At 37.7% G+C, this 10,885-nt stretch overlaps 1 protein-coding gene across 3 annotated transcripts in view; it reads left to right on the top strand.

The window, feature by feature from the left end:
* Nucleotides 1–10,885, top strand: part of ST6GALNAC3 (ST6 N-acetylgalactosaminide alpha-2,6-sialyltransferase 3) — a 515,010-nt gene that overhangs the window by 314,469 nt on the left and 189,656 nt on the right. For all 3 annotated transcript variants that reach the window (XM_073896492.1, XM_073896491.1, XM_073896490.1), the window contains one exon: nucleotides 3,550–3,959. In XM_073896492.1, coding sequence (XP_073752593.1) covers nucleotides 3,550–3,959 — 410 coding nt within the window. The remainder of the gene's footprint in view (nucleotides 1–3,549; nucleotides 3,960–10,885) is intronic.

The following is a 10,885-nucleotide window of genomic DNA, read 5'->3' as shown; positions in this document are numbered from 1 at the left end:
CCTGAACCATATGCATCTTGGTGATAAGTTGGAGTGTGCCATATGACACACACAGTTTAAATCAGGCATTGATTTGCATGACTCTAAGTGGGTTTGGAGGACTTAGCTAAGTGTAATGTATGTTAGGCCCTGCTGCAAATCGTCTGGCAGGAAGAATATTGTGTTCTTCCTTATTGCCCTGAAAAACTATAGGCTCCTGGATGCGTAAAGGTCTTAGATCACTATCCCATCCCAAGAGGCAGCCTCTTATGCCCCCATCTGGCCATCAATGAAGTCTTCACTATGGCACCAACCCACAGAACCCATTTCCAAGTTCCCTAATATACTCACCCACCTTGAGCAGACCTATTCTAACCTGCTGTTCAGATTTCTTATGGTAGCGGGGGTGATGGACAGTCCCTTTGATAGCTGAGTTTTAAGACACTTCATAAATGGCGAGACCTCAGTGGCATGTCCAATCCATGCCTGAGCCTACGTTGTTTCATGTCCAGCCCTGTTCAAACCTTACATGATTCTAACAGTTCAATGAATCTCTTTTTATATAGGAAAAAAAGAAACTTCATAAGCGGACCTTTGTGGACTTAACCAGTCAAGTTTTTTTTTCAAAATCCTTCATTTTGACATTAAACAAATGGAAACATTTGTCCATTTAGCATATTTCACAGGTGCACAATAAAAACTAAAAGAAGTAAAGTTAAATTAACCTAATAACTGCTAGCATCCAAAATACAGTGGGAAACACAAGGATGTTCATCAAAGCAATTTTATAAAGGAAAAAATTAGATAATATCCAAATGCCCAGCAGTAGGCAAATAGGTACATTATGGTATGTCCACATAAGGGAATATTGTATCGGCATTAATAGTATCAATAAGGAGGAGCGCCTGGGTGGCTCAGTCAGTTAAGCGTCCGACTCTTGGTTTCAGCTCAGGTCATGATCTCATGGGTCCTAGGATTGAGCCTCGCCTCGGTGCTCCACACTTAGTGGGGAGCCTGCTTGAAGATTTTCTCCCTCTGCCCCTTCCTCCCCCAAAACAAATAAATAAATCTTTAAAAAATACATCTCTAAGGACTGTTTACTGGCATGGGAAAGTTTAATGGTGTGAAATAGTTGAAAAACCAAGATTGCCAAATTTTATAAATAGTATTTCTCAACCTAATATATCTAGAAGGGGGAAAATAACACAAAATATTTTAACAGTTGTCAAGTGGTGGAAATATGAAGAGTTTTTATTCTTTTATTTATTTTTTTTCAAGTTCTCCACAATGAGCCCGTATTACTTCAATAATTAGGAAGGAAAAAGTGTCTTAAAGCAGTTTGAGTAGTTTTGTTATAACATTAGCTGCGGGGAGTCTGTGTTCAAAACATCTCTAATCTAACAGGTCTGGAAATGACCTCATTCTCCTCTGCTGATGCTGCTCCTCCTAAAGCCTTTGCCTTCTCATGTAAAGCCAGTTTTAGCCTTCCAGTTCATTAGGCTAAAAATTGAAGTTATCTTTGATTCTGCCCTATCTTTCAGGTCCTGCAGTCCATCTTACTGGTCAACCCAATAGGCTTTACCTTCAAAATATGTTCAGCGTGTGGTCAGGATCTTGCTACCTCTTCTGCTATCCGACCTACTCCAAGCCACTATCATCTCTTGCCATGATTGTGGCAGTAGTCTGTTCTCCGAGTTTCTACCTGTTTCCTTTTTGTCAGTTTTCCACACCACAGCCAGGGCTGTTAAAATATAATGCAGATCAGCCGCTTCCCTATTCAGAACGTTCTGAAGGCTCCTGAGCAAAAGAGCCTACCGGATGTCTCCCTGGTCATCTCTCGGACAATACACATACAGACACACACATACACGTATCCTAACCCCCTTCCTTGCTTTAATTTTCTCTATTTAGCACCTCTCTTCATCTAACATATTATATACTATGCTGATTTATTAACTGCCTTTCTCCTCCCAGTGGAATGTAAGATCTATGAGGTCCCGGGATTTTGCTTAAAATTTTACAGCTGAATAATCTCCAACCCCTAGAACATGGCACATCATTGTTGCTCAATAACTACTTTGGATTCCTACCATTGGTAGGAAAGACATCTTGTTACAGTTGTGTGGTAATTTTTACAGGTGACTTTTCTGAGGTACTTTGCCTCTCAACCTAACCACCTAGATTGACCTGTTTGTATGTTGATAGGTTTCTTCCGGATTGTGTTTCTCTTTCATCTAAATCAACAATTCTCAACGAATTTGGAAAAGTCTATTTCTTCCCTAATACTAAGTTCGGTGTTCAGGCTCCTGATAAATTATTTTCATTCAATTGCTCTCATTTCCCAACTTAACCACTATATACTGGGCTCCTATAGTAATCCCAGGACTTCTGGGGAGTGGGATTAAAATGAAAAAGACAGACATTGACTCTTACAGAGTTTACTATATCGTGGACAGACATGAATAAACAATAAAATACAACATAACTAATAAAATAAGGGCAGTACCCAGTGTGAGAAGAACTAATGACCAAGAGGCACCATAAAAATACAGGATCAAATGTCAGATACAAAATGTGGGATCTAAGAGAAGGAAGATGAGAAAGATATATATCAACACAGTGCATTGCTCCTTTATCACCGTTTTAAAAGGTAGGGTGACTTTTCCTCACATAGGAGCAAAGTGGCAAAAGGAATTTATTTGGTTTGCCTGGGAGGAAGGAATGCAAGGGATAATGGAAAGAGCAATGGGTTTAGAGTTAGAAGATCTAAATTTGAATCTACCACTGCAATTTGAATCTATCATCTACAAGTTCTAGAAGCTGGTGCTTACCCTCTATGAGTCTCTGTTATGTAATTCCTTTAAAACAAGGAGGGTGGTGGTTAGACCAGCACTAGAGATGATTATCTCTTTTACATTCCTTCCCTGAGTTCTTAAAAGAAGCCTTTCCTTATCCATCTAAAATAGAAACACAAAGGCCAGTTAACATGGTGATACAGGGAATTTTTTAAGGGTTTTTGTAAAATATTTGCCAGCCTGAGACTTGTCTTAACTAGGTCTTGGTTCTGAACATCTTTTTCAGAACCTCATCATTTGCTGAATTTTTCATGTTTTCATCAACTGCTACATAACTATTCATAAATACAAGCAAAATACAGAATTGATGCCTGGATATATTCCCTTTGCATTTCTTTTTTTAGCCACTGTCCTTATTAAAGAGATCAAATCTTCCCCTGTTGCCTTATTTCATTTGAAATTATGGTTTTGAATAAAAAGTCATTATTTAGAATGGAAAACAAATGACTATTTTTCCATTTAATTTTAAACTGACATAAGGGGATAGAAATTAAAATTATTTCTAGCAATCTGTATTCACGTTTTAAATGAAAGCATGGCCCTAGCTTGATAACTTGTGGTGGCTACTGTAGGATTGGCCCATATATTTCAGGAAATCCCACATTCGGCTATTATATACAATATCTGAATTTCATTTTCTCAGAGGAACTTGTTTGGATAGCTGGAACTTACTCATTGACATATCTCTCCCCTGTCTCATTTCTCTGTTTTTCAGCCTTTGCAACTGGACTGTGACCTTTGCGCCATAGTGTCAAACTCAGGTCAGATGGTTGGCCAGAAGGTGGGGAATGAGATAGATCAGTCATCCTGCATTTGGAGAATGAACAATGCCCCCACCAAGGGCTATGAAGAAGATGTTGGCCGCATGACAATGATTCGAGTCGTGTCCCATACCAGCGTTCCTCTTTTGCTAAAAAACCCTGATTATTTTTTCAAGGAAGCAAATGCTACTATTTATGTCATTTGGGGCCCTTTCCGCAATATGAGGAAAGACGGCAATGGCATTGTTTACAACATGCTGAAAAAGACTGTTGACGTCTACCCAAATGCCCAAATTTACGTGACCACAGAGAAGCGCATGAGTTACTGTGATGGCGTTTTTAAGAAGGAAACTGGGAAAGACAGGTGAGTCCTCTGAGAGGTGGCCTCATTGTCTTCTATGCTAGCTCCTTGCTGAGTTCTTTCTCCAGCTATCAAATGAACAGAGTTATTTTTCAAATTGATGGTTAGATGTTTTTTGACTATTACGATTACTTGATGAGCCAGCAACTAGGCCCCATTTATTCCACCTACACTACCTTCTGTTCTCTCCATTTTGATTGGCTTGAGGATCCAAAAAATACTGGATGCTTCCCCAAGATATCTTTAGATTTCTTATTTAGCTCAATTTGCTATTGGTTAAATTGGATGTTAGCCAAAAGGAAGTACACACATTTCTGTTTCAAAACAGAAATGTTAAGGAACTTCAGGACCTAAACTCCTTTGGAAGTTGCTATAAAAATTTACCTGAGACTACGAAACACAGCAGGCTATTTATTTTCTAATAAGGTTGCGTAGCTTCTTGCATGCAAATAGATCCTATGATCGTGAGCACCATAACTTGGTGTCTAACAGATATGTTGGTATGTTCAGCAGAATACCATATTGAAATTATGCATTACTGAAAATCATTAACAGTGGATTCTTGAAGAGAAATGAGGCATAAATACCATTCACTCAATTATCCCAATTTGCATTTTTCATTGCATCGGTTTTTTTTTTTCCCATAGCCTTCTGTAAGCCACCCTTCCCACTTCCTTTTCTTGAAGCCTGCTCACCTTTTCTTCCTCCTGCTCCTTATATGTCCTGTTTCCTCCCTCTGCTCCCTCTTACCCCCCCTCATTCTGCCATATGACTCTACTGCCTATCACTTTTTCTTTCTTTTTAGAAAGATAAGCAGGATAAGGAAGAGAAGTAGAATTATTAGTTCATATTTCTAGTTCTAATAAAGAACTGTTGAAGGAAAATATTGAAACCAATTGCAAAAGTTTTAAGTTATGTGTGAACTGTACTTATTCATACCATACCATGGATAAATTGAGCATTGGCTGTAATTCCATATTAACAATCTGATTTCCAATATAACAAACAAATGTATGTCTTTCACTCTTCACTATTATCAAATCTAAATTTTTAACTACATTAGAGTATGTGCTTATGGGGGGAAGTTTCTCATATCTCTGGGTGTAATTTGTATGCTGATAATAATTGTAAAATCTTATCTGGCCTGATTCTCCTATTGATAATGTAGTATTTTCTACTTCTGAGCACCCAAAATGCACAACTTCTAATGCAATGAAAGACAGGAATCGCCATAATAATGGCCCTTTTTTGTCAGAGTTCATAAGAAGAATCCCAATGGTTAGGTTTGAATCAGTGTAGCTAAGCTGTCCAAAGAGATAGGCACAAGAGATAAAGGAGTAGGTATGTAGCACAATTCTATATAAATATGACCATCTCAAGGGGTTTGGAAATTTTTGGTCTCTCATTAGCCCAGAGCAATGCAATTAATTAGATATATTTGGTATTTCATTAGTTATAGTCAACCCTCAGGGTATCCCCCAGTCATAACTATATGCCTTAGAATCATTTGGGGCCATCAGAGAAGAGCTCAGCATGCTCTATGCTCCTATGTATTTATATCATGGTGGCTTTTGCTGTGAGCTTTCAGTGAGACAGTACACTGTCACAGATGTGTGGATTGTATAGCGAGAATTGGGAGAGAATTACTTTGGAAGATTCATTTTCCTACTGGCTGTGATGAAGAAAGCTGTTTGTATAGTGGGAAAAAGCTTGCTTGATAAAATTAATTTGGAGGTATCGTTCAATTGGTAAAGTAACCAAAATAAAAGTAGGGGGGAGAAAAGCCAAATGGATTTTTTAATGCTTCCTTCTGTTTTCCTCACTGAGTCTATTCGTGTCTGGTTGCATCATGGAGTATTGCAACAAAATAGAAAAAGACAGCTGTGCTAGTGTTTTAGAAATGAACGGAATGGACGGTTTTGGTAAAATCTGGTTAGATGACAAAAGGTTGACCAAATGGCCTCAAATGACTTGTTATCTGCTCTACGATTTAAATCTGTACCCTAACTTTAGCAGCATGAATTTTATTCTTTAAGGATTTCCCAAAGTGATCTGATGTTCATGGCCAAATTTCAAACAAGAATATTTTTAAACTTTTTATGAAGGAAAATGTCAAAGTAATAAGAGACTAATGGTATAATGAACCTCTGTATACTCACTGTTCAGTTTGAATAATTATTAACTCATGGCCAATATTGTTTCATCTACATCCCTACATTTTCTCCCTCCCCAGGTATTATTTTGAAGCAAATGCCAGACATCATATTATTTCATTCATTAACATTTCAGTATGTATCCCTAGAAGATAAAGAAACACAATGTCATTGTCCTACATAAAAACCAGTAATATTTCTTTAATAACATTTTATAGTTTGTTTTCAAATTTCTCCAATAATCTTATTAATATTTTTAAAACTTAGCTTGAATTAGGATTAGCATTAAGATCCATACATTGCTCAAATCAGGATTAGCATAAGGTCTGTACATTACAATTAATTGATATGTCTTCTATATTTCTCTTAACCTGTGTCTTCCCCCCTTCTCTATTATTGAAAAAAAAAAAAACTAGTCTTTATCCAATAGAGTATTCCACAATCTAATTTTTGCTGGTTGTACCACCATGATGTTTTTTGTTCATTGGTATTTCTATATTGAGGCTTTCTTTTTTGGATTCAGGTCATATTGCTTCTTTCCAAGACCATTAGGTGGTACTTCTATCAGCAGGAATACTGTCTAGTTTTCTCTTTTAATGTTAGCAGTCATTAATGATCATTGTCTAAATCCAGTAATTCATTAGATGTTGCAAAATGGTGATATTTCATCATTTTTTTCACTTATATTAGCTGAAACTTTATAAAGAGAAACTTGTCCTCATTAAACATTTTTTTAACCAGAGATAGAAGATAGTACCAATCCTTTATCAGTTCTAAGGCATCGGTTCCCTAGCACCCTCCAAAAGTGACCAGTAAGTTTATTATTATCAATATTTACATATTGACATATGTAACCATATTTGAAATATTTCAATCCATGAGAATTATGTCTTTATGCTCAAAGTGTCCTATTTTGTACTATTGGACCCTCTTCAAATTAGTTTTGGAGTCCTTTTGACATGCCATTAGTAATTTTGGATAGCTGCTTTGATTCCTGGTATTATAGGATGATTCAGGCTCTTCTTGTATATATTACGATGCAAACCTGGATCCAGACATTTCTCCAAAGAACTTTGGTCCTTTTAGTATTTAAGAGAGCATAATCTTGGTGCTGCAGGTGCTCATTGCTACTAGGTCTGTCTTTGTTTCTTGGTCTTTTCACTGGACACAGCTAGTATAGAAACAATGTATGCTGCATTTGTTGTTTAAAGATAAAATCATTATGTGTTCAAACTGAAATTTCCAGTTCAGATTCACGGCCACCGTGTTTTACCTCATGTATCTTACACGTGTTTCTCCTTTTTTGCCGTATTGGCAATCACAGGTCCTAGAGACACCAAAGTAATTACTCATCTGTTTTATCCCACAGCATACACACAACAATCTTAGAATAAGAATGATACCACAATGCACAATATTATTACTGTCAGCATTTTAAGACTATTTAACATCAAAGAAGATGTTTTAATGGCAAGCATTCATGTGGGTCCAGGCTCACAAAGTGTGTGTTCGTTTTATCCTAACAAAAGTTTTACATATTTTTCTCCTGGGGCACCTGGGTGGCTCAGTTTGTTAAACGTCTGACTCTTGATTTCCACTCAGGTTGTGATCTCAGGGTCATGAGATCAAGCCCTACAGGGGGCTCCATGCTCAGCAAGGAGTCTGCTTTGGATTCTCTCTCCTAATTCTCTCTGCCCCTCCGCCTGCTTGCAGGCTCTCTCTCTCTTGCTCTCAAATAAATAAATAAATCTTTAAATAAATAAATAAATATTTTTCCCCCTAAGTAAATAGGAGTATGTCCAGTAGATATACCATTGCTGACATAAGGGAGTAAGGAAAAAGGGATGCCCATTTAATTTGACTTTTGTTGTAAAGCTACTTTGGTTGATTTGCCTGAACTTCCTGAAATTTTTTAGCAGGTGCTCATTCTCATCATTAGGTTTTTAATGGAGAGGTTATGTCACCATTATGGTGTATAATTTATAGAATTAAAAAAAAAAACTGTGTCCCTAGTAGTTAAAATGAATCATGATAGGAAAATGACTATATGGAGTTTCTCAGAGAAAAAAATTGGCTCTCTGCTTGTGTCTTCTAACTGTCAAAATCCTTTTAAAGAAGTATAAACCCCTCCCCCATGTAAGGTGCACACCTTTTTGTTTTTTCCAGTGCTTTTTATTTTTTGTCTTAAGAGATTCTTCATTGAGGAAACATGAAGTAGTAGAAGAAATATATGTAGTGTTAAATTTCCTAGAATGAGTTTAGATCAACTTATAGCATACTGGAATACTTTTTCAAACCAAATGAAATTTAATTTGCTTTCTTATCAGTTACCGACTAAAATTATTTGGCTTGTCAATTGGAAAGAGTGACCTTGTGGGAAAGGCTGAGAGAACAGAAAGAGAAGGCAGCTGTCCTTTCTTTCTTCATGCTCTGGGGCCCAGTTTTCTCTGGAATTCTAGGTCGTTGGGGCGGTGGTCACCTTTGTATTTTTCACTTAACCAAATATTTTTCTGGGAAACAACTTTCAACAAACCAGAAAACTTTGGAATTAAAGGTCTTATATTCAAAATAATCTGGACCAAAATGGATCTTTCCCCCCCTTTGAATGATTGGTATGCATAAATAATATGAGCCCGCTGACATTTACACATTTGCATTAATACATCTTAAGACTGAAACACCCTAGAGGTGATGTAGGGCTGACAGTGGCACATGGCGCCATGCTCAATATCTGAAGAATGTGATTAGGTGTCTGGCCATGTACTGACACAAAATGAATGTGAATGCTCCTAGAGAAGCAACAGAGAGCCAGTGTGAGATATTCTTACCTATAGGCAGGTGGGCAGATGCAGCTTGCCTCCCACTTTAGAAAGACATTGGCAAATGCAAGCACATTATTTAATTAAGTAATAATTGAGAAAGCTATAGTCCCCATTAAAAACGCAAAGCTAATTTAGGGCTGATAAAGGGCCCTGAGCTGCCCTAAGTAGGTCTTAATTAGCTAGCACCAATGTGGCTCCGCCTTCAGGGATGGATGAAATTAATGAAAGCTAGCAGCAAATAGATCAATGTTTCAAGATGTTACTGCCTCGGGTGCAGAGGATGAAAAGGGAGGGAGTGACTTTTAAGGATTGTTTAGGAAATAGGGTGCACAAAAGTCACTTTCAGGAAGCACTATCAACACGGAAAACTGATTCATAAATATCAAGATGGCTGCATGTTTAATATTTGCCAGCACACTCCATCCATTCCCCCTCCATCCTAAGGAGAGAAATAGAAATCAGTGAGGCGTCATTTCTCACTGCCTTCTGTTGGAGACAGGTTTGTCATCTGGCATGTTTTTAAGTACAGCCTGAGTTTTGCTATTTCAGCTTGGCCATTTTAAAAGTTTCTTATGCTGCCATGTGATTGACTCTAAGGATTAAGTTGGCTCACATCCCTTAGGTCTGCGAACCCTTCGTGGTTTCTAGAGTGGGAAGAAGTTTCAAGCCTCCTCACCCCGAGAATTTGGGAACTCTCTGAGAGTCCCCTCGGTTGGGTTACAAGGCAGGTAAGCTGCCTCAACAAAAGGAGGGCAGCAAGGGGCAGGGGCGAAACAAAACCAAAATAGAACAAAACACTGTGCTAGCCTGTGAGTCAGCCACAAGGCACTGAAATGTGCCTAATTCACCCAAACTAGTACTATTATTCTACCTGGACTCTGAAAACAAAGATGTCTAGTTATTTGGAACTCAGAATAAATAGATATAAACTCCAGGAAATCCTAGACCAACAGAAAATAGGCAAAGTGGAAAAATTCTTAGATTGAAAGGCAGAACACAGTATTAAAAACTGTATTTTCCTTTTTTTTTTCCTTTTTGAAGATGGTCTTTGCCAATATGGCATCTCAGCACTTTTTTCAAGAGCAACGTTGACACACCTCTGTTAAAATGAATTAAATGTTCCCATCCCAGCTGATATATTTGGCAGGAATAATAAGTTCACATAACAGTCATGGGCAGACCCAGAGGGCTTCTGAGTCAAAAAGCATAATAAGGCATCCAGGGCTCTGTCTTCATGCTAACAAGCATTGGGAAACAAGGGACTTCATTTTTCCCATTATTCACGATGGTATCCAGTGACCTACATTAGGCCTCCACTATAGTACACATGGGCTGGAAATTAAAAATTCAATAAAAAAAGAGGGAAGAATCTATTTTAATAATGGGAGAAGGGAAGGGATGTTTGTAATTTATCAAACTATCAGTACCAACCTGCCACGTGCTTACAAACACACTCATTAGGTACACACACATACACTGGTGTATTTGACAAGACAGCTTGGTTGAGGATTCATAGAAGAGAAACAGCTAAGATTCAGTGACCATATTTTTAAAAGGAAGGCTGTGCTGACTACCAGTACTTGTAGAAATCAAGACTTGCAACCAGTCTACTTGGGGAAGTAAGTTCTCCTGGGCCTTAGGATATGATTTGACAGAATAGCTAGATGCATAGCCAGATTATACCGTAGAGAAAAAGTCATGACAGACACTTAGCTGAACGTTCCCTCAATATGAAGGCTTTTGAACACTACAAAGGGTGTGAAACTCAAAGACAAAGAGGCCTGAAATTAGAAGGCTCGTTAGAATATATCTACACTTTTAAACTTTATAAGGGCTTTAAAGGTTTTTAAATGCCCTATTATGCTTGTTTCTGTTATTTAAAGTCAGGGGATGTATCTCAAACTGGTTGACTTCCCTCCTTCCATAATTTGGATTTCTGCTCTCCTTTGATTTT

This window comes from Callorhinus ursinus, unplaced genomic scaffold, assembly GCF_003265705.2.
Source record: "Callorhinus ursinus isolate GAN/ISIS: 27379988/994484 unplaced genomic scaffold, GSC_fseal_2.0 scaffold9, whole genome shotgun sequence".
Taxonomy (NCBI): domain Eukaryota; kingdom Metazoa; phylum Chordata; class Mammalia; order Carnivora; family Otariidae; genus Callorhinus; species Callorhinus ursinus.
Note: the sequence above shows the minus strand (reverse complement) of the source record. Positions and strands in the feature narration are given on the sequence as shown.